At 65.0% G+C, this 23,044-nt stretch overlaps 1 protein-coding gene across 1 annotated transcript; it reads right to left on the bottom strand.

Moving 5' to 3' along the window:
- Positions 1-126: 126 nt before the first annotated feature.
- COL1A1 (collagen type I alpha 1 chain) lies at positions 127-15,276 on the bottom strand. The gene is made up of 51 exons (XM_083808896.1): positions 15,071-15,276; positions 13,390-13,584; positions 13,272-13,306; positions 13,139-13,174; positions 12,957-13,049; positions 12,790-12,858; positions 11,714-11,758; positions 11,366-11,419; positions 11,153-11,206; positions 10,975-11,028; positions 10,787-10,840; positions 10,538-10,591; positions 10,400-10,444; positions 10,109-10,162; positions 9,980-10,024; positions 9,755-9,808; positions 9,208-9,306; positions 9,075-9,119; positions 8,896-8,994; positions 8,536-8,589; positions 8,339-8,446; positions 8,002-8,055; positions 7,682-7,780; positions 7,454-7,507; positions 7,271-7,369; positions 6,974-7,027; positions 6,598-6,651; positions 6,441-6,494; positions 6,266-6,319; positions 6,113-6,157; positions 5,925-6,023; positions 5,711-5,818; positions 5,259-5,366; positions 5,093-5,146; positions 4,908-4,961; positions 4,682-4,789; positions 4,543-4,596; positions 4,081-4,134; positions 3,682-3,843; positions 3,433-3,540; positions 3,210-3,317; positions 2,984-3,037; positions 2,779-2,886; positions 2,448-2,501; positions 2,232-2,339; positions 2,079-2,132; positions 1,844-1,951; positions 1,484-1,766; positions 798-988; positions 464-706; positions 127-362 (listed from the first exon to the last, which is right to left on the bottom strand). The coding sequence occupies exons 1-51, from the start codon at positions 15,150-15,152 to the stop codon at positions 216-218; spliced, it is 4,362 nt and encodes a 1,453-aa protein (XP_083665022.1). The 5' UTR covers positions 15,153-15,276; the 3' UTR covers positions 127-215.
- Between the last annotated feature and the right edge of the window lie 7,768 nt (positions 15,277-23,044).

Here is a 23,044-nt window from a genome sequence, read left to right on the forward strand (position 1 = left end):
TTATTTTTTTTTTGGTTTAATGCTTTTTTTGGTGTTTTTTTTTAGTTTTTTTTTTTTTTTATGGAAACGCAAATAATTTTAGAGACGCTGGAATAGAAACCGACACGAATTCAAGTCCATGTGAAATTTTCTCCTTTTTTGGCTGTTTTTTTTTTTTTTATTATTATTATTATTATTATTACTCTCTCCTGTTACGCGTGGGGTGGGGGTCCGGTTTACAAGAAGCAGACGGGGCCGATGTCGATGCCGAATTCCTGGTCCGGAGCGCCAACGTCCATGGGGGCCAAGTCGATGATGGGCAGGCGGGATGTCTTTGTCGTCTTGTACTCGATGACTGTCTTGCCCCAGGCGCCGGTGTGACTCTGCAGGAAGGGGCAGTCAGGACCCCCAAATCCCCCCGAATCCCCCTGAAACCCCTCCAAACCCCCCCTAAATCCTCCCCAGATCCCCCGTCCCTGCTCACCGTGCAGCCGTCCTCGGTGACGCCGTAGGTGAAGCGGCTGTTGCCCTCGGCCCTGATCTCGATTTCGTTGGCGCCCTGGAGGAGCAGGGCCTTCTTCAGGTTGCCCGTGTCCTGGTCCATGTAGGCGACGCTGTTCTTGCAGTGGTAGGTGATGTTCTGGGCAGCCTCGGTGGACATCAGGCGCAGGAAGGTCAGCTGGATGGCCACGTCGGCCGGGTTGGAGCCCTCGCCGCCGTACTCGAACTGCCGGGGAAGAGGCGTTAGGCATCGCAATGCTCATCATCCCCACCCCATGTGGGTGTCTGTGTGTCCCCCCCGGCGCCCCCCATCTCACCTGGAAGCCGTCGCTCATTGTCTCGCCGAACCAGACGTGCTTCTTCTCCTTGGGGTTCTTGCTGAGGTACCAGTTCTTCTGGGCGATGGTGGCCTGGGTTGGGTAGACGCAGGTCTCGCCCGTCTCCATGTTGCAGTAGACCTTGATGGCGTCCAGGTTGCAGCCTTGGTTGGGGTCGATCCAGTACTCGCCTGCGGGGAAGGGACGGGGTCAGGGGGGGCGAGGGAGGGTAAGCGCGGAGCAGCCACCGTAGGTGGAAGGATGGAGGCGAGGAATGGAGGTGAGGGGCAGGGGATGGAGGTGAGGAGCAGCCTTGAGAGGTGGAGGGCGCAGGGGATGGAGGGGAGCAGGGAGAGGGCGCTGGGGATGGAGGTGAGGAGCAGGTAAAGGGTACAAGGATGGAGGTGAGGTGGTAGAGGGTGCAGGGGATGGAGGTGAGGAGGTAGAGGGTGCAGGGGATGGAGGGATGGAGTTGAGGAGGTAGACAGTATAGGGGATAGAGAGGAGCAGGTAGAGGGCACAGGGGATGGAGGTGAGGAGCAGGTCAGGGGGATGGAGGTGAGGAAGGTGAGGATGACCCATGAGAGGTGGAGGTGAGAGCAGCCATGAGAGACGGAGGACGGAGCTGAGGAGCAGGTAGGAAGGACAGCGGTGAGAGCACCCCCGGGGCGATGCGGGACACTGACCGCTCTTCCAGTCTCCGTGGCACATCTTGAGGTCGCGGCAGGTCCGGGCTGGGTTCTTGCGGGTGCCCTCGGGGCTGCGGATGTTCTCGATCTGCTGGCTCAGGCTCTTGAGGGTGGTGTCCACCTCCAGGTCGCGGTCACGCATCACGTTGGCGTCGTCGGCTCGGTAGTAGCGTCCGCCGTCGTGGGCCTTCTCCTGGGGCGGCTGGGGCAGGAAGCTGAAGTCGAAGCCACCGCTGGGGGGACCAGGAGGACCAGGGGGGCCAGGTGGGCCGGGGGGACCCTGCGGGAGGAGGAGGATGGTGAGCATGAGGCGAAGACAGGCAGTTCTGGGTGAGCAGCAGCAGGGTGGATACATACAACAGGGCCGACGTCGCCGGTGCGACCGCGGGGGCCGGGGGGACCGATGGGGCCGGGAAGCCCATTGAGACCGTCTTTGCCGGCGGCACCAGCGGAGCCAGGAGGACCCTACGGGAGCAGAGAGGCCATGAGCATGGAGGTGTCCCCAGCATCACATCGGGGACCATGTCCCCGTGCAGCCCCCAGGAGGATGCTCCAACCCTCGCTGGGGGTCATGGCTCAGGAAGGGACTTACTCGTGGACCAGCGGGACCAGAAGCACCAGAAGGACCTTGTTCACCAGGAGCGCCCTGTGCAAAGCGAGAGACAAGGAAAGGGCCCGTTGGCACCTCATTCTGCTACGGGACGTGGGGCAGCACCCACGGCCGCCATCACCCCGTGGTACTTACAGGAGGACCAGGTGGGCCCTGGAGACCGGAGAAGCCTCTGTGACCCTTCATGCCTCTGTCACCCTGCTCACCAGTTTCACCTTTGTCACCACGGGGACCTTGGGGACCCTGTTGGAGGAGGAGGAGATGGGCTGAGCGGGGGCCAGGCCAGCCACTGCCCCCGCATCCAAGGGGATGCAGAAGCACGAAGGAGGATGCAGGAGGACATCAACTTACAGCAGGACCACGAGCACCAGCAGGACCAGGGGGGCCAGCGGGACCAGCGGGGCCCTGGGATGGGAGAGAAGGGGACGGATCAGAGCGTTCCCCACCTTTGGTGGAGGAGCATCACCCTGAGCAGGATGCCCGCGATCCCTTCCCCGGCTGGGAATCTCCCTCTAGCGGTGGGAGCCGAGCCCAGGGCCGGATTCTGCCCCGCCATGGACTTGCAAGAGGAGCCCTTGCTCCGTAACGGGACCGAGCGGCCAGACCCTGCTGCACCGTGGGGGGGTCAGAGCCCGGGGTGGGGAACGTGGCTGGGGGTCTCCTTGGGCTGAGCATCACTTACGGTCTCACCGCGATCTCCGTTCTTGCCAGCAGGACCGACGGGGCCGGGGGCACCGGGGGCACCAGGAGCACCAGGGGGGCCAGCGGGGCCGGTCTCACCACGGTCACCCTGCAATGAGGAGGAGGAAGAGGAGGAAGATGAGAGCTCAACATGGGCGAGCGCAGCCCCATCACCCCGTCCCAGCACCCCAGCCGTGGTCACTCACCTTGGGACCAGCAGCACCATCGCGACCGGGAGCACCTTCAGCACCGGGAGCACCCTGTGGAAGAGCAGAGACCCCTCGTTAGGGCAGGCAGGCGCTAACGAGGTCCTGGGTGGCACCGACACTGACCTCAGCACCCATGGGTGCCATGAGCCGGCACGTGCTCGGCGCAGCAAACCCCCGCCTCCCCCCCCTCCCCTTCACCCCCCAGCACGACACCGATGCTCACCTCACGTCCAGCTTCACCAGGGGGGCCAGCCAGGCCGGGGGGGCCCATGGGGCCGGGAGGACCGCGCTCGCCAGGAGAACCAGAGGGACCTTGCTTGCCGGGTTCGCCCTGCGGAAGGCCGAGCACACGGGGATGCGTCGGACGCCGGGGAGCATCTCCCCACTCGGGGGGCCACACAGGTGAGCCGGGGACTGGGGTGGGGGTCCCGCAGGGGGGTACTCACAGAGGGGCCGGGCAGCCCAGGGAAGCCTCTCTCGCCTCTCTGTCCGGGGAGGCCGACAACACCGCGTTGGCCAGCGATACCTTGGGGTCCGGGGGTGCCAGGAGCGCCCTGGGGGGGACAAAGAGCACCTCAGGGGGGTGGCAGCGGCTGTCACCTCCCTCCCGATGGAGAGGACAACCAAGGGAGGTTGGGTGTGATGCTGCCTGGTATCCGTGAAGGGGTCACACCGCTTGAGGGGGGGTGACTTACGATGGGGCCATCAGCGCCGGGGGAGCCTTTTTCACCGGGGGGTCCAGGGGGGCCGGCAGGTCCGGGCTCACCGGGGCGGCCAGCGGGGCCGGTCTCACCGCGGGGTCCTTTGCCACCTTCCTTGCCACTGGGGCCGGGGGGGCCGGGAAGGCCGATGTTACCCTGGATAGGAGGGGGGGGCAACACCATCAGGCCTCAGCCCAGGCCCCCCCCCGCCGCCGCCGCTGGCTGAAGGGCGGCCAAGGGCGTCCCGGTGCCAAGTGGGCCAAGGCGGCCGCGTGGAGCCGGCTGGAGCCGTGCCTGGCATCCCCACGGTGCCAGCACCCTCCTGCCCCCCCCCTCCCACCACACGTCTCACCCCTTCGGGGGGGGGGACACGGGCAGGGACACGGTACTCACGGAGGGGCCGGGGGGTCCAACTCTTCCAGCAGCACCAGGGAAACCAGTAGCACCCTGCAAGGGAGAGATGCTGGAGTCAGGCTTGGGGCTGCGTCCTGGCACCTCCCGTGGGGTCCGGGGCCAGGGGACCATCCCCTGGCTGAGGGCCACTACAGGGAGCCCCGGGGCCGGTGGCGAGGAGGAGAGGGCTCACGCCCAGGGGTGAGGAGTGGCTGCTGGTTTGGGGGGGGTGAAAGTAACCCCCGCCTTTTTCCATCCATTCCATCCCCTATAAGACGACACCCCCCCTTCTTCAGGCACCATCTTCCCAAAGGGCTTCGGTGTGCGGAGCGGCACTCACGCACGTTTTGGGGAGCAAGAGGCAGGAAGGGCTGAGCCACCCATGGGTCCACACACCCAATCCCATCCCCTGGGGGCCGCGCAGCCCCGTCCCCCCCATACAAGAGCCAGGCTGATACTTACAGGGGGTCCAGCGCTACCGCGAGCACCTTTGGGACCGGGAGCACCAACAGCACCCTGAGGAAGAGGAAGAAGAGGAGGGTGAGCCACAACGTAGGGCCGGATCCAGGGGGGACATGGGGTGGGGGGGGGCACGACTTACGGCAGGGCCAGGAGCACCAGTGGGGCCAGCGGGGCCGGGGGGGCCAGCGTCACCCTTGGCTCCAGCATCGCCAGTTTCACCTTTAGCACCAGGCTGGCCGTCGGCACCCTGCGGGAGAGCGCAGCGCGGTGAGCTGGAGTGGGGGGGGGGGGGCGCAGCATCATCCCCGCTCACGGCGGCGGTGGTGGTGCAGGATCAGGCCCACGGGGGAGGGAGAAGCACTTACGGGAGGGCCAGCAAATCCAGCAGGACCGGGGGGGCCGGGCTCGCCGCGGTCACCCTAGGGGAGAAGGCAAGAGAGTGGCCGTCACGCCGGGCAGGGGACGGCCACCGCCAGCGAGGGGTGGCCACTTGATGGCAAGGGGTGGCCACTTGATGGCAGGCTATCCCTCAGGGTGCCGGGACACTTACGGGAGCACCACGGGCACCAGTGGGACCAGCAGGACCGGGGGGACCAGCTTCACCCTGTCAGAGGGATGCAAGGAAAGACCCTGAGGTTAAAGCCGTGGCGAGGAGGTGGCACAGGGGGCGCGGGGCCACCTCCCCAGTGCAGGGTCCAGCCAAGAGACATCCCTACCTTGTCACCAGGAGCACCAGCGGGGCCGGGGGGGCCAATGGGGCCAGTCAAGCCTCGGAGACCGTCTTTGCCAGGAGCGCCATCAGCACCTTTGGGACCGGGGTCGCCCTGGGAGGAGAAGACACAGCGGGGTTACCTGTGGAGCTCCAACCAAGGGGGGGCACCCCATTGCTCTGCACCCCACTGCTCTGCACCCCAGGGTCTTCATCATCCCCAGAGGGGCTGGGATCATCCGTCTCCTCCTCCCTGGCCATGCAGAAGAGCGGGGCTCAGCTCACAGCTCACAGCAAGGGGCTGTCCCCAAGGGACACAAGCGTCCCCGAGCATCCCATCCCCGTGGCTCCAGCTTTGCTCGGGGGAGCCCCAGCAGCCGGGGGGAGAGCGGCTGCAGGAGGGGAAGAGGCTGCAAGCAGAGGATGGAGGGGACACGTCGGGATCTCAGGGACACGTACTCTGTCACCCTTGGCGCCTGGCAGGCCGGCAGCACCACGTTCTCCGGGCATCCCCTGCAGACCGGGGGGCCCTTGGTTTCCGGGGGCACCGGGAGCACCAGCATCACCCTGGGCAAAAGAGATGGAATAGGGGAATTAGTGAGAAGTTGGCACTGCTTTGGTGGAGAAAATTCCTCCTTGGAGATGTCCTGCAGGGCAGAGACCTCGCACCTACCTTAGCACCATCGTTACCGGGAGCACCATTAGCACCACGAGGACCCTGGGGACCAGGGGGGCCTTGGACACCGCGTTCACCAGGGAAACCTCTCTCACCCTGCAGGAGGGGAAGAAAAGGAGCTGAGCCCATCAGTGGGGCACTTGGGGGCCAAAAAACATCTGGGGGACGAGTGGGGGTCAACTCACCCTGGCACCAGCAGGACCGGGGGCACCAGCATCTCCGGGGACACCCTGTGATGGAGGCAGAGGTTGCAGGAGTTAACGCGGGGATGGGGACATGCAAGGTGACCCTGGTGACAGGGGGAATGAGGGGGGGGGCATGGTGTTACCCGCACTCACCTGCTCACCGGGCTTGCCAGCCTCACCGGGGGGGCCAGCGGGGCCTGGCAGACCCTGTGGAGGAAGAGGAAGAGGAGGAGGTGAGACGTGGTGAGGTGAGCCACCAAGGGATGGAGGTGGCACCGCCACCGCCACACGGCAGTCGTCCCCTTTTAGGGAGAGGGGACCCCCTCACCTGGAAGCCGGGGGCACCAGCAGGACCTTGTTCACCTCTTTCTCCAGCGGGACCCTGGGGGAGAGGGCAGAAGCGTGAGGCCGGGCAGGGGGCTCCAGAGCTCCCGCTCCAGCAGCCGAGCCCTGCCCTGGGTGGCATCGGGCACCCCAGTACTCACAGTAGGGCCGGGGGGACCTTGGGCACCAGCTTCACCGTCTTTGCCAGCAGCACCCTGCGGAGGGGAGGGAAGAAAGAGGGCGCTCAGAGCTCGCCCGCCACCTCCAGGTGATTTTAGAGAGATGAACCCGCCGCGCTCTGCACCCTGGCTGATGTTTGGAGCTGGATTTGGCCATAGCATCCTTCCAAGGAGCAGAGGAGCTACAGCGAGCTGCCCGCGGCCACGTCACCTTCCCGCTGTCCCTGCTCCAGGGGCGCTGGCAGCTGCCAGCCCCAACTCCCAGCCATCACGGCTCATGGCAAGTTCCCCCCTTGGAGCCATTCCCAGCCCCACACGACCCCAGCCCCACGCATACCCAGCCCCTGGGGATACTCACAACAGCGCCAGGGGGGCCGGGAGCACCTCTCTCACCGGGTTTGCCGGGCTCACCCTAAAAGCAAAAGAGCAGGATGAGACCCACGCTGAGAACACAGCACCCATGGGATCAAGCCTGCGGGATGCACAAACCCCATGGGGACAGGGGGGACATGTCCCCTGAGCCACCCCTCCCTGGGTGCCCACCCGCAGCCACGGTCCTGGGTGGGGAGCCCTTATGGAGCACCCCTGTGTCCATGGGGCAGGCACCCCAGGCTCGAGCAGCCCCAGGAGGGATGCAGCTCCCATCCGTACTCACCGCAGCACCTTTGGGACCAGGGAAACCCATCACGCCGGCTTGGCCTCTGGCTCCGGGTGGGCCTGGGGGGCCGGGGCGGCCGTCTTGACCAGCGGGGCCCTATGGTGGGGGGAGCAAAGACCCCGTTAGCAAAGGGCACGGGGAGCGAAGGGGGGAGCAGAGTAGGTGGTGGGTGCTACTTACAGGGGGACCAGTCTTGCCATCAGGACCGGGGCTGCCAGGGCTCCCAGTCAGACCCTAAAAAGGAGCAAGGGGGGGTTAGGACGTCAGGCACCAGGTCGCTGCTGGCCGTGGGAGATGCTCCAGCAAGCGAGCGTCCCGGAGAGCAGCCTCCCCCATAGCCCAGTGACCCTGGAAGGGGGCCACCAGGCTGTCCCCAACCCCTCCACACCATGCCCCTGCCGCGCTCACCTTGGCACCAGGGAGACCGGGTTCACCGGGGCGGCCAGCTTCACCAGGAGAGCCCTTGGGGCCAACGGGGCCGGGGGAGCCGCGCTCGCCGGGGGGACCCTGGAGGGAAGGGACAGCAGTCACCCCGGCTGCAGGGCATCAGCGGGGACAGGGACAGGAGCCGTGCTACAGGGCGAGGCGGTGGCACAGCACCGGCTTCACCACCGCGTGGCCCAAATTGGGGGGGAGGGGGGGGTGACAAGTGCATCATGTCCCCACCACCCCGTTGGGGACACGGCACCGGTCCCTGTGCAGGAAGGAGGGGGGGGGGGGACACCTACCTTGGGACCAGCGATGCCGTCAGCGCCGGGGAAGCCGCGGCTGCCGGGAGCACCCTGCGATGGAAGGGAGAGGGGTCAGGGTGGTCGTGGGGGGTGCGGGAGCTCGGGGAAGGGGGTGACGATGTGGGGCTGAGCCTGCAGTGGGAGCAGCCCCGGTGGCTCGTGAGATGCTCCACCAGGGGTCTCGGGGGGGTCTCAAAATGGGCTGGGCGCCGCTGGGGACAGCACCAGACCCCCTGGGGAGAGCCCCCCAGGCTCAGACACTGGATGTGGTGTGCAGAGACGGGGAGAGGACGGGGGTGGGGACGGGGACACGCCGGGGATGGCTCCCACTCACTCTTTCGCCAGCAGGACCGGGAAGCCCAGCGGGGCCGGGCTCACCGCGGGCTCCTCTCTTGCCTTCCTCACCAGCGGGGCCGGGGGGACCCTGGACGCCAGCAGGACCCTGGAGAAGGAGGCAGAGGGGTGAGCGCCTGCAGGGTGCAGCCAGCCAGGGAGGCACCGAGTCCTGGTGCTGCTGGGGGGGTTACTTACGGGTTCGCCTTTGGCACCAGTGTCTCCCTTGTTGCCTGGGGCACCGGGTTCGCCCTGGATGTGGAAGGAAAAGGAAAGAAAGATGGTTAGCACCAGGCCGATGAGCAAAGGGAACCGTGAGCCTGATCCTGCCCCGACCCTCTGCAGGGGGAGAGATGCTTAGTGCCTCCCAGGGGGCTGCCAGCAGGGCTGGCAAGGAGGGATGCAGAGGAGGTGGGACAGCGATGTGATGGAGTCAAAGGATGGATGCAGCCCTGGAGCCGTCCCCCGGGAGCAAAGGGACGAGGATCCAGCCCCAGAGCAAAGGGCCAAGCTCCTGGCAAGGGGCAGAAGAGGACGGAGGCAGCGGGGGATACTCACGCTGTTACCCTTGGGACCGGGGGCACCGCTGGGACCCTGGGGTCCGGAGGGACCGCGGGCACCGGGGAAGCCGGGAGCGCCAGCGATGCCGGGGGCGCCCTAGGAGAGGCAGAAGAGGTGGTGAGGGTGCTGCAGGGAGGTCCCTGAGCCAGGCGGTGAGGCAGGGGTGGGACACTCACGGTTGCACCCTTGGCACCAGGTTGACCATCAGCACCGGGGTTGCCCTGCCAGAGAGAAAGAGGAAGAGGAGGGTTACGCCGGGGCCAGGGGGACGTGAGGCCGAAGGGCAGGGCACCGTCGAGGGCCACTTACAGCAGGACCAGCAGCGCCAGCGGGGCCGGGGGGACCGGGCTCACCACGGGCACCCTGAGGACCTTCGCTGCCACGAGCACCTTGGGGACCGGTTTCACCCTGGGGAGGAAGAGGAGAGAGGAAGAGCCGTGAGCGTGGGGGCTGCTATGAAAACCCAGAAGCGGACGATTTTCTTCTCCATCCTTGGCCTAGTTTCTCACGAAAGCAACACCCCGCAGCCTGGAGAGGCGTCGGAGATGGGGCAAAGGGCCACCTCTGTCCCGATGATGGGAAGAGCAGCCACCTCGGCACTGGACACGTTGGCATTGGCCACCTTGGCAATGGCCACCTTGACATGGGCCACCTTGGCATTGGCCACCTTGGCACTGGCCACCTTGGCACTGACCACCTTGGCACCATCCACCTTGGCCCTGGCCGCCTCTGGGCACCGTTCGGGCCACGTGAAGCCCGCTTGACGCTCAGTTCTCCATTTCCCTGCCCCATTTTCCCCAGCATCTCCCAGCCAGGAGCTGGGAGCCCCACCTATAGGATCGTATATAGGTCCTACCTTAGCACCAGCAGCACCGGGGAAGCCAGGGGGGCCGGCGGGACCAGTTGGACCCTAGATGGGAGAGGGGGCACGCATCAGAAGCAATCACACACCTCACATCTGGCTTTTCCAGAGCCCTGGAGCCCGGCCAGGATTCGCCGACAGCAGATTTAGGAGGAGATCTCCCGTGCAGGACCCCTCCACGGGGGTTCTCAGGGTCGGGGGGGGATTGAGGTTACTCACGGGAGGACCAGCAGCACCGGGAGCACCGTCGTTACCGCGAGCACCCTGCGGGACAGAGGGACCCCTGAGCGTTGCCCACCGGCAGGAGGGCAGGAGGGGTGCTCAGCCCTGCCCCGAGCGCGTACTCACAGCAGGGCCGGAGGGACCGGGACGGCCTCTCTCGCCGGGAAGCCCTCGAGGACCCTGGGGAGGACAAGAGGAGATGTTTTTATCAGGAATGCAGCCGCCTTCCCCTCCTGTAACCTCTTTGTGTGCCCCCCCAGCTCCCCATGCCCGCAGCAAGGGGATGCCCCCCCCCCAGGCATCCCTGGCTCTGCATCCCTGGGGATGCGCCGTGCCCCCCACCCCAGCCTCCTTTGCTGGTGGAGGCTCTGTGTGTGCGCCCCCCCCCCCGCCCCATATTTCCCATCCAGCACTCACCATCTGCCCAGGAGCACCATTCTCACCGGGGCTGCCAGGCTCACCCTAGGAAAAGAAAAAGGCATAAAAATGGGTTTTCTGCACCAAAAGGGGAGAAGCAAGACCCCGAGCAGGGCTGGGCCTCCCCAGCCTCCTCACCTTGGGTCCAGCAGGACCGGGCTCACCCTTGGCACCATCCAGACCGCTGAAGCCCTGGGGAGCAGGAGAGAGAAGAGCGGGGTCAGGAGGGGACCTCGCCATGTCCCCAGCCCCTTGGGGACGAAGCTGTCGGGGACACTCGTCCCCAGCCTCATCCCCAGCCTCGAGGCTGAGGTCCCTCAGGGTTCATCCCAAATTTGGGTCACCCGCAGCTCCCTAAATCTGGTGTCTGGTGGGGGAAGGACTCACTCTGTGTCCCTTCATGCCCGGCAGGCCAGCGGTTCCTGGCAGACCACGGGCACCCTAGGGGAAAAGGAGGGGGGGTGACGAAGATGCTCGGGGGGGCATGGGGGTGTCCCCACGCCCTTGTCCCCAGGGAAGTGGCACGGCCTCGGCTTTGCCACCCTGCATGGGGTCTCCTCGTGGGAGCAGCTCACCTGGGGGCCAGGGGGGCCGCGCTCCCCGGGACGACCAGGCTTGCCAGCTTCACCCTATGGAGAAGGACGCCTGGTAGGTGACACGTCCCCAGGGCAGGCATCGAGCCCTGGGGGGGTGGCAGTGCCACCAGGCCCCAAACTCGGGGTGGGGGGGTGACCCCATCCCCATGCCACTTACATCATCGCCATTCTTGCCAGGGGGGCCGGCTGGACCACGGGGGCCCATGGGACCCTAGGAGAGAGGTGAGGTGGGGGTGAGGGTGCTGTGGGTGCAGGGCACCCCGTTGCCCCCTCCCGTGGCTCCTGGCCATGCCGGGGGGGGGACACACAGGGGTGCCTCAGCCCCCCAGCCCCACGGGACGTGCTGCTGCAGCACATCAGCCAGACTTACAGATGCACCGGGCTCTCCGGGTTCACCGGGGGGACCTTGGAAACCTTGAGGACCCTAAGGTTTTGTGGGGAAAGAAAAAAAAAAAAAAAAGGAAAAAATGGGTTAGAAAAGGCGAAAGATGGGACCGAAGACCCCACAGGCAGTGCTGGACCCCCCCACATGGACTCGTATTGTTGTGTGTTCCCTGACGCATCCACATGGATGCTGCTTCCTCACCCACCCAGTCCCCCCACCGCCACCGCAGGGCCCCGTGCCAGGAGGGTCCCTGGGGCTGCTCGTCCCCAGAAAGGAGCTGGTGGGGGGGGAGGAGGAGGAGGAGGAAGAGGACGAGGAGGATGAGATACTCACGGGAGCGCCAGGAGGGCCAGGGAGACCGCGGGGACCAGCTGGACCCTGGAAGGGAGAAAGGGAAGAGGTGCTGAGTGGGTGCCAGGCACCCCGTCCCCATCCCTGTCCCCATCCCTATCCCCATCCCTGTCCCACTGATGTCCCTCTTGTCACCCCATCCCTGACCCCATCACCACACTATTCCTGTCCCCACCACCACCCCATCCCTGTCACTACCCTATTTATGTCCCCATTGCTACCCCATTGATGTCCCCATCACCACCCCACCCCTGTCCCATTGCTACCCCCTTGATGTCCTCACTGCCACCCATCTCTGTCCTCCATCAGCAGTGCATGTCTCCATCACCACCCCACCCCTGTCCCATTGCTGCCCTACTGATGTCCCTGTTGCTGCCATATTGACGTCCCCATTGCTACCCTACTGATGTCCCCATTGTCACTCCATCCCTGTCCCATTGCTAACCAACTGATTTCCCCCTCCCTGCCCTATAGCCACCCTATTTATGTACCCATTGCTACCTCACTGATGTCCCCATCACCACCCCATCTCTGTCCCATCACTATAACATCCATGTCCCCATTGCTACCCTACTGATGCCCCCATTGCTACCCCATTGAAATCCACACTGCCAAACCATCCCTATCCCAATCACCACCCCATCCCAGTCCCCACTGGCACCCATCCCCATCTCTGTCCTCATGACCACCTCTTGCTCTCCCTGTTGCCAACCCATCCCAGCCCCTTTCACCATCTCTTGCTATCCACATCCCCACCCTATCCCAGTCCCCATTGCCACCCCGTCCCCATCCCAGTCCCCATCACCCCCCATCCCCATCCTAGCCCCCATCCCCACCCCATCCCAGTCCCCATCACCCCCCATCCCCATCCCTGTCCCCTTCCCCACTCTTTGCTCTCCCCATCTCCCCAGTCCCACTCCCAACACCCCCCACCCCTTGGCAGCACCCTGGGCACCACCACCACATCTCACCTTCCCCATCCCCTCATTTCACCCAGCTTTCCCCCCCCCCAAGACCCCTCCCCACCCATGGGTGCCACATGCCATCCCGGTGCTCACCATGGGACCGGGCACAGCCATGCCACCGGCCTTCTCGTCATAGCCGTAGGACATTTGAGGAGCGAAGTTCTGCAGGGGGGGAAGGAAGAGAAGGGGCTGAGCAGGGCACGAGCATCCTTAGAGTATACGGGGGGGGTTCACGGCTGGGGGGACCCCCCCATACTCACTCCGCCGAGGCCTGGAGGTCCTGGAGGGCCTGGGGGTCCCGGGAGGCCAGGCTGTCCAGGGATGCCATCTCTGCCAGGGGGGCCGGGGAGTCCCTGGGAGGGGGGGAACGAGAGGTTGAGCTCCAGCGGGGCGCCCCAGGCAGGGGGTGCCCAGGGAGTGGGGTGCTGGCGGCGGTACCCACCCTGTCTCCTTTGGGGCCGGTGTCTCCCTTAGGACCCTGTGGGGGGAGAGGCGAGAGGAGCGGTTGGATTCGTCCAAAAAATGGGGAAACATCAAGGCTATGTTTTTTTTTTTATGGGGGTGGGGGTGATTACCTCTACTCCAGTGCTTTCTGGGTAGACTGGGGAGGCTGTGGGAGAAAGGAGGGCGTTTAGAGGGGCTGAGCACCCACCCAGCGCCCATCCCCGGGGGGGGCTGAGGGGGGCACGGTACCGTCGGTGTCGGGACAGATGGGGCAGCACTCTCCGAAGGGGATCTCGGCGTTGGGGCAGTCGGAGGTGTCCTCGCAGATCACCTCGTCGCAGAGGATGTTGCCGCTGTCGCAGACGCAGATCTGGCAGGGCTCGGGTTTCCACACATCCTTGTCGTTGTACGTGAGCCCATCCTGTACGCAGCTTCCAGTCTGGACTGGGAGAACGGGGCAGGGTGCGGGGGCGTCAGGGGCACGGGTCCGCGCTCCCCCCTTCCCCGGGATCCCCCCCCCTTCTCCGCCTCCTGCTTCTGCAGCTTCGCTCCCTTCATCTGGTTCTCATCAGCCCGTCTCGGTGACACAGGAAAAGCACCGCCACAATAAACTCTTCCCACTTACTCTGGAATTTAAACAAAACCCCCAGCCAGTTGCTGCGTTCTGGCCCGCGGGGGCCAAGGAAAATACCGGGGGGCTCGGGGGGCTTCGTGCAGGCGATGCCTGGGGAAAGGCTCGGTGCAAAGCGGGGGGGGCGAGGCGAGGCTGGCGGGCTGGCCCCCACATCTGGGCTGAAATCAGAGCCAGGATGGGGCTGGATCAGGCCAGAATGAGCAGCGTCCAGAGGCTGCAGGCAGAGGGGGGCTGCGGCGCGCAGGGCGGGGTGCCAGGGCTTGGGGCGGCCTCGCAGCAGGGCTGGGGGGGCCGGGGAGGGGATGCGGGGTTGCCTCGTGCCAGGGATTCTCCCCCCGGCTCCACCCCGCCGGTGGCCAAGAGGAAAGGGTAAAAATGCAGCAAATGTTTAGAAAAATGCAAAACGCTCCCCCTCCACCAAAAAAAAAAAAAAAAAAGAAAACCAAAAAATGCAAAACGCGCGTTGCAAAATGGACGTTGCCAAACGCAAAAGGCGCCTTGCAAAACGCGATGCAAAATGCAGGAAGAAAAGGACCCAAAAGAAAAAAAAAAAGAAAAAAAAAAAGAAAACTACCCAAAACCCCCCAAAATGACAAAATCGGGAAAAATGCAAAGGGCCGTGGCTGCTGTGCCCCAGGCCTGGCGCTGTCCCAGGGTCCCCCGTGTCCCCATGCCTGCAGGTGGCAGGCGCAGGCAGGCGAAGGCACGCCAGCGGGGTGCGGGGGGGACACGCCAGCGGGGGGGGGGGGGTGACCCCAGCCATGTCCCCCAGCCCACCCCGCACCCCCAGCCCCGCCGAGGTGTCCCCAGCAGGGGCAGGACTGGGGGGGGGGGGGACAGCAGCGTGGCGTCCCCCAGCCCACGAAGTGCTGTCTAGACAGCCCCGACTTTACGGGCTGCCGAAACATTTTCCTTATGAATCATCTGAGACTTTTCTAATTCTTTCCTGATGGCTTTTGCAGAGCCGGCGGCCGGACCCCCCCCTCCCCTTGCTCTCCCCCCTCGCTCTTTTCCCCCCTTTCCCGTCTCCTCCGCCCCTTCTCCCTCCACCCTCCTCTCCCTCCCTCTTGGCCGGCTGCCCCGGCACCCCACGGCGCCCCGCTCCCCTCCGCGTCCCTTCGCCTTTCCTTTCGCCGACCCAGCCCTCTCTTTTCTATCTCCAGATACTTTTTAATTATTTTTTAATATTTTTTTTTTGCAGGATGCAAACCGCTTTTCGCCCCGTCCCGAGGCCAAGGCGTCGAAGCCCACCCGTCCCCGCCGGCGTGGAGGGCGCGAGACCCCGCGGCTACTTACTGTCCTCTTCTCCTTGCCCGCGGGTGAGTAGTACAGTCGCTGCTATCAACAGCAGTAACCGAGAATCCACAAAGCTGAACATGTCTAAATATTAGACATGTAGACTCTTTGGGCCTCTTTGTCTTAGGTTCGGGTCATTCAGGGCCGGTCTCACTCTGTAGCTCCAATCCAGACCCCAGCAGAAACTTCCTACTGCCTTTCCCACTCCTTCGCCTCCCCTTATATACGGTGCAGCGGCGGGGAGAGGTGGGACCCATCGCAGCCTGCGCGGGAGCGCACGGGGAATTTTGGACAGCCCCTCGGCCAATCAGCGGGGCCCTGCGTGTCGGGGGCACCCGCACCCCCCCCTTCCCCCCCCCCTCCTCGCACACGCACACACAGCACCCCGAAGCGGGGCGCTGGGACGGGGACCCCAGCGTGGTTGGGATGTGGGGATGGGGAGAGTCGGGGAGGGGGTCTGGGGGGAATCGGGGTGGGTTTTTTTGGGTTTTGGGGTTGTTTTTTTGGGGGTGTCCCGAAGTTACGGGGTGAGGATGTGGCTGGATAGGGTGGGGACGGCGAGGTGGCTGCCTTGGGGACCCCAGTGCCACGCGGTCCCGGTGCGACGCCGGATGCTGGGGTGCGGAATTTGGGGTGCAAGTACCCACTCCTGGCTGCGCCCCCACACTGTGCCCCCCACCCACACCCCAGGGCTGTCCCCATGAGGACCCTCGGTGCCCAGCGCCCACCAAGCCCCACAGGCCGAGCAGCACGGGCTGTACCAGCAGCACCCATGCCATGAGCCCCGCGCGGGACAGGGGAACACAGACCCCCCAAGAAACTCATCAGGGCGCCCCAAACTTGGTGGTTTTTTTTGCTTTATTTCCATCTTTTACTTTCTTTTCGCCTATTCTTTCTCTCCTTTCTTTCCCTCTCCCCTTTCTTCCTCCCCTCTGGCACGCCTCCATGGCTGTTTCCACATTTGAAGAGCCACGTTGGTTGGAAAAAGAAAATGCTCGCTGACAATAATCCACAATACACCGTGCAATTTGGGGAGGTTATAATTACACGCCAAAAAATATACGGCTTCACCAGGGCCGGGGCAGCCGCTTGGGTCTCCGGGACAGAGGGGGAAGGAGACCCAAGCGAGCACCCCAAGCAATGTGGCACAGGGCGGGGGACACCCCCTTTTTTGCAGGGGCTGTTTTTAGGGGAAATGGGGCTGGGGGCTGGTGTTTTGGTTTTTGGGGGGGGGGCTGTCCCACCAGCTTCTCTGTTTGGGTGTGGGTTTGCAAGCTGCTGGGCCGTTGGGTTTTGGGTGGCTCGTTGCAAAGCCAAGCCACCCGCTGGGGACACCCGCTTCCGAGCGAGTCCCTCGGTGACTTTTCTTGCAGGGGGCACGAAAGCAATTCCACAATTCCACAACGCAACGAAGGCGAGCGGGGCTGGGAGGAGGTTGGGGGGGGGGGGGGGGGGAAGAGACACGTTGAACTGGCGAGCAAAAAAAAAAAAAAAAAAAAACCACCCTGCGCCGGTGACCTCTCCAGGTCTTTTTTTCCAGGCTGCAATTAAATGCAAAGAAAAAAAAAAAAGCCAGCAGCAGGAGTTATCTGCGCGAGCTGCACAGCCGGGCGCGCACGCGGAGCAGCTGGCCGGCGTTCAAGCCTGTATCTATGCATCCGAGACACGTTGCAGGCGAAGGCTCCTCCAATCATGCCTCGGCGACTCGAAAACCCCTGGCCGGGCTCCAGGCTGAAGATGTGTCTTTAATTTTTGCAGCATGACAGAAAAGAAAAGAATGTCATCGTTTTTTATATGCATGTAGAGCGGGAGGGGAGGAGGGGGGGAGACGGTGCCACCTCATCAGCCCCGGGCCGCCCGCCCCAGGAATGCAGGGTTTGGTGCAGGGGCTGGGGGCTGGGGGAGGGAAAGGGCAGAAATCCCGCTTTTTGAAAAAAAAAAAAAATTAGAATAATAATAATAAAAGCCTGGAAAAGCCATTAGGATCCTAGGAAGCGGGATGGGAGATGCAGGCGGAGGCCTGCTGTGGCTCCCAGCTGCGGGACGTCCTGCACGGGACGGTGACACCCGCCCGGGACCTTCGCCTTGGGGACAGCTGGGAGCGGGGGCTGGCCCTGCTGGGGGGGTCGCAGCCCCCTCCCGCCAGCCCCAGCCCTGACCCTTTCCAGACTGGTTGCACTGGTGCCAACTGGGCCTGCAGCTCCTGTCTGCGAGAAGGGAGGCAGACGCCCCCAAAAGTCACTTTTCCACCCCCAAAACCTCGGCGGCCGCGGTGTCACCCAGCAGAGGGGGGCACGGGCGGGGGTCGGAGGGTCGGCGCTGTGTTTTGGGGTAGGACCTAGCGAAAAACACAGCTGATGGGGCCGGGGGCGCTGGCGGGGAGGAGGGCGGTGGGGTTTGTTTGCCTGCGCCGAAAGGAGCTGGAGCAGACGCAGGCATCTGGTGTGAGTTAACTCCCCTCGACAGCGCAGACACATGGATCGGATTAACTCCCTTTTTTCTTTCCTCCCCCCCTCGCTCCGTGGCCCCGCAGCGCTCCCGGCCCCCGCCGCCCCCCACCCACCCAGCCGCCTCGCTCCGCATCCCGTGCCCCCTCCCCGCCCCAGCCGGCCGCACCCTTGGGTGCCCCCAGGTCCTTGCATCCATCAGGGGAGGCGGGGAGGGCACCGGGTGTCCCCCCGGGGCTGTGGCACGCAGGTGTGGCACCCTTTGGGGGGGGGGTGGGTCACACCTCTCGCTGTGGGACCCGAGAGTCCCCAAAAAGCACCCGAAGAGACGCTTGGGGGGGGGGGGGGGGGGTCTTTCCCCTGCATCCCACCGTGGCACGGCTCCCCCCCACGGGGAGGGTGGGGGTCTGGGTGCCTCAGTTTCCCCGGCATGGCCGCAGCCCGCAGCCTGGCACCGCCCTGGCTATTCCTGGTCCCTCGGCACCCTCAATTGTGGCAGGCAGGGCAAAACCCCGTAATCACGGGCAGCGACTGCGCCGGCTATTTCCAGCTCCCGTTCAAAGCAGCCAGGGCAATTGCTTAATTGGGCTCCGGGCTGCCAGCGAGACGCGGCTCCTCGCCCCGGAGAGGGGAGTGGGGGGCCGGGATAGGATGCTCGTGTCCCGCCAGGGACCCCCCAGCTTGGGGGGGGGGGGGGGGGTGCAGGTGGATGGGACGGTGATGGTGGGTCTGGGGAGGTGGCCCCAATCTGTGCCCCCCGCCGTGGGACGTGGCATGGGGTGATGGGGGAGGATTTGGGATTTGGGATTTGGGAAGGGGGCATCCCAAGGGTGGGAGCATCCCCATGGTGGGAGCATCCCAAAGGGGGGAGCAACCCAAATTGGGGAGCATCCCAAAGAGGGGAAGCATCCCAAAGGGGTTAGAATCCCAAGGGGGAAGCATCCCAAGGGAGGAAGCATCCCTAAAGTGGAAGCATCCTGAGGATGGGAACACCCCAAGGCGGGGAGCATCCCGTGGGGATATCCCCAGGGCGAGGGCACCCCCGGGGTGGGGGCACCCCCAGCGCGAGGCCACACAGCCCCCAGACGAGCAGCAGCAGCCCAGCCCGGGCCCCCGCCGTCTCAGCTTGCAGAGCCCGAGATGGAAATTCTGAGGGCCGAGGTACACGCCGAACATTTTCCGTTGCCAGTTCTCTTTTCTTCTCTCTCGCCTTGGTTTTTTTTTTTTTTCCTTTTTTTCTCCCCCCCCCCCTTTCTCCTTTTCAATTTCATTGAAGAATTTGCTGCTCCCAGCTGTGGCCCCACGCAGCCCTGGGGCCGGGGCGCTGCTCCCCAGCCCCGTCCCAGCTGGACCATGGGGGCAGGAGGAACACGGGGGTACCCCCAGCACCCGTCCTGCCCCCCTCCCCATGGCCCCCCAGCTCCCTTTGGAGGGGTCCCCACCCCATTCATCCTCCTGCAAGGGCATTCCGAGGGGCTGCTGGATTCATCCCCCTGGGGACGGGGACGGGGACGGGGATGGGGACGGGGACGGGGATGGGGACGGGGATGGGGATGGGGACGGGGATGGGATGAGGACGGGGATGGGGATGGGAACGGGGATGGGGATGGGATGAGGATGGGGATGGGAATAGGGACGAAGGCGAGGGCTCCTCGCGCTGCCGGCCGGCACCAGAGCCTGGCTGGGATTTCTCCAAGTGACCTCATCAGCCGCGGGCTGGGCGGGCGCCCGGGGCCTGGCTGGGACGGTGGCCCCCGGTGCCACGTGGCCGGGGCGTGGGGCTGCCGGCGCCCGCCTCGCACCCTTCCTCAGCCCCAATGTGCGGGGGGACCCCGGGGGCTGCTGAAACCCCAAACCCCAATATCGCCCCAGGGGATATTGTGGGGCTGTGAGTTTGTACGGGGACAGAGCTGCAGGGTGTTCCCCCCCCCCCATCCAGCAGGAGGTGACAGTCCCCGTTTCCAAAGGACGCTGGGCACATCCAGCACCGAGCCCTCCTGGTTTTGGGGTGGCTCGGTCCCAGCGGGGGAGTGGGAAACTGAGTGGGGAGCTTGGTGGAACCGGGTGGGGGTAAATGGAGAAAGGGCAAATCCCACCGGGGGCTGGCAGCGGGTGGTCAGGGCTCGTCCAGAAGGGCTGGAGCTTGGGGTCAGGTCGGGGCTGTTAGGTCGGGGCTGTTGGTTTGGGGTTGTTGGCTTGGGGTTGTTGGCTTGGGGTTGTTGGGTGTTTGGTGGTTGGGGTTGTTGGGTTGGGGTAATTGGGATGGGGTTATTGGGTTGGGGTTGTTGGGTTGGGGTTTTGGGGTATTTGGTGGTTGGGGTTGTTGGGTTGGGGTTGTTGGGTTGGTGATTGGGTTTGCTGGTGGTTGGGGTTACTGGGAGTTACTGGTGGCTGGGGTGGCTGGGGGTTGGGGTTGCTGGTGGTTGGGTTTACTGGTGGCTGGGGTGGCCGGGGGTTGGGGTTACTGGTGGACGGGGTGGCTGGGGGTTTGGACAGTTGGGTTAAGGCTGTTGATGCTGGGTGTTTGGGCTGGGGCTGCTGGGGTTGGGGTTTGGTGGTTCCCCAACTTCGGAGTGATTCGGTTCAGATTTAGGGTCTGGGGTCCCCCAGCCATGCAGGCTAGGTGGGCGGGAGGACAGGCGACTGGAGGCCAGGCGGGGTGCGTGAGGGTGGCAGTGGGTGGCCCATGGGGGGGGGAGGACAACATCAGGGGGATCCCCCCTCCCCCAGGCACCCCCAAACCCTCACCCCCTCCTCCAGCCCCAACCAGGGGCTCCAGGGAGGTGCTGGGGCATGGGGGTCCCTGGGCAAGGGGACCCCAAAGTGGGGCGCCCCATCTCCATGGGGCTGGGAGGCTGGGGCAGGAGGGAGGTCCCGCTGCGGGGGGAGGACGCGTCCACCCCCAAGGAAGGCAGGGCTCAGCCTGGGGCCTTGGCGGGGGGAGCTGGGCCAGTGCCCCCCACCCGGCCCCCCCAGCCCAGCCTCTCCAGCCCAGCAGCCCTGCAGCTGGGGCTCTGCTCCAGCTCCGCAATGCCCGAGCCCAGCCTCTGCTCTTCCTCCTCCTCCTCCTCCTTCTCCTCCTCCTCCTCCTCCTCCCCCCCCCTCCCGGCTGCTTCCCACCCGCTCCCAGCCCCACGTCAGCACCTTCGCCCCAGCCTTCCCTCCCCGTTCCCTCCAGTTCATCCCAGTTCCCTGCCTGGGGGACCAGCAAGGACGAGGGGGGAGTTAACTCTTCCCTCTCGGGCTGCTGCCCCCCCCATCCCCATCCTTTCCATGTCCCCCATCCCCACTCCGTGCCCCCAGCCCTATGGGGGCCCCTGTCCCCACAGCACCCCCCCTATCCCCATGGGGTCCCCCCATTATTTTCCATGTCCCCCTGACCCCACAGCACCCCCCTATCCCTATGGGGTCCCCCTATTCGCACAGTGCCCCCCCCATCCCCTTGCCCCCCCCCCCCCACTCCCATGGGGTCTCCAATTCCCACGGCATCCCCCCACCCTCGTGGAGCCCCCCCATCCCTTCCACGTCCCCTATTCCCACGGTGTCCCCCCACCTCCGTGGGCCCCCGCACACCCCTCCTGTGCCCCCCCCATCCCCGCCACGTCCCGTCCCCAGCCGCCGGGGCCAAGCCCTGCCGCTTTGGCAGCAGGATCTGGCCATCGTGGAAATCCGGGGGGGCTCCTTGGAAAGGGGGGGGGGAGGGGAGGGGAGGGGCCTCAATGGTGGGCGGGGCCTGTGCTGGAGAGGGCGGGGCCACGCGACAAAAGGATTTCAAAGGGATGAAAATAGGGCAAAAACATAAAAAGTCCTTCCCCCCCACCCCCCGCCGCCTGCTCTTCCCCCCCCCCAAAAAAAAAAACCCACGGCCACCGGCCCCCTCCCTGCCCACGCACACGCCTGCAGCGGGGTGAGGGAAACTGAGGCACGGCGGGGGCCAGGGGATGCCCTCCTTGCAGCCCCCCCGGACCCCCCCCCAGCTCCATGAAGCCGGGGGAAGCCGCTGCGTCCCCACGCGGGACGGGGCCGGGGACATCCCACGGGGCCTCGAGCATCCCTCCGGCCTCCGGGGCCTCCACCCTGGGCACCCCCTCCCAACAAAAAAAATGGGGGCAGCCACAGGCAATGCCCTTTTTTGCCCCCCCTTCTTTGCTCCCCTCCTTCTTTACCCCCCTTTCTTTGCCCCCACCCTTCCTTGCCCCCCCATTCTTTGCCCCCCCATCTTTGCCCCCCATCTTTGCCCCTCTCTTCCTTCCCCCCCCCCCGCCCCCCCCCCCCCGCACTGACACGTCCCCAGCACAGCCTCCACGTCGGCAGGGGGAGGGGAGGCTGCGGGGGGCCGGGGGGGGGGGGATAAGGAGGGGGTAAGGGAAGGGGCTGGGTCCATCTCCCCCACCACCACCACCCCGGTTTGCCCCCCCCCCCCCCGGTGCTGCCCCCTCCCTGCAGCGCCTGGGGGGCAGCAGCCGCCTGCACCGAGTGCGGGGGTGGGCACGGCAGCGGGGCTGTAACGGGCGGGGGGGGGGGGTCATCATGTGGGCAGTATGGGGGCTATACAGGGGGCAGCACGGGGGCTATAGATTGAGCAGCATGGGGGGTGGACTGTGGGCAGCATGGGGGCTATAATGCGTGCAGTATGGGGGCTATACTGTGGGCAGTATGGGGGCTATACATTGGGCAATATGTGGGCTGGACTGTGGGCAGTATAGGGGCTATACTGTGGGCAGCATGGTGGCCATGCTATGGCAGTATGGGGGCTATACTGTGGGCAGTATAGGGACTATACGGTGGGCAGTATGGGGGCTACACCGTGGGCAGGATCAGGGCTATACTGTGGGCAGCATAGAGGCTATAGGGTGAGCAGTATGGGGGCTATACTGTGGGTAGCATGGGGGCTATACCATGGGCAACGTTGGGCTGTACTGTGGGCAGCGTGGGGTCTGTACAGTGGGCAGCATAGAGGCTATACAGTGGGCAGCATGGGGACTATACTGCGGGCAGCACCATGGCTATACCATGGGCAGGGTCGGGGCTATGTCATGGGCAGCGTTGGGGCTAACGCGTGGGCAGCACGGGGGCTATGCTGTGAGCAGCACTGGGGCTGTGCCATGGGCAGCACGGAGCCCATACCATGAGCAGTATGGTGCCCATACCGTGCGTGGTACTGGGGCTAAACAATGGGCAGCACCAGGGCTATACCACGGGCAGCATTGGGACCATACCGCGGGCAGCACTGTGCCTATACCATGAGCAGCACCATGCCCGTACCCTGTGGGCAGCACCGTACCTATACCATGAGTGGCACGATGCCCATACCCCATGGGCAGCACCATGCCCATACCCCATGGGCAGCACCATGCCCATACCGCGGGCAGCGCCGTGCCCATACTGTGGGCAGCACCGTGCCCATACTGCAGGCAGCACGGTGTCCATATTCCACAGGCAGCACCATGCCCACACCCCACGGACAGCACCGTACCCATACCATGGGCGGCACGGTGCCCGTATCACGAGCAGCACTGTGCCCACA

The sequence above is a fragment of the Anser anser genome (genome assembly GCF_964211835.1).
Source record: "Anser anser genome assembly, chromosome: 23".
Taxonomy (NCBI): domain Eukaryota; kingdom Metazoa; phylum Chordata; class Aves; order Anseriformes; family Anatidae; genus Anser; species Anser anser.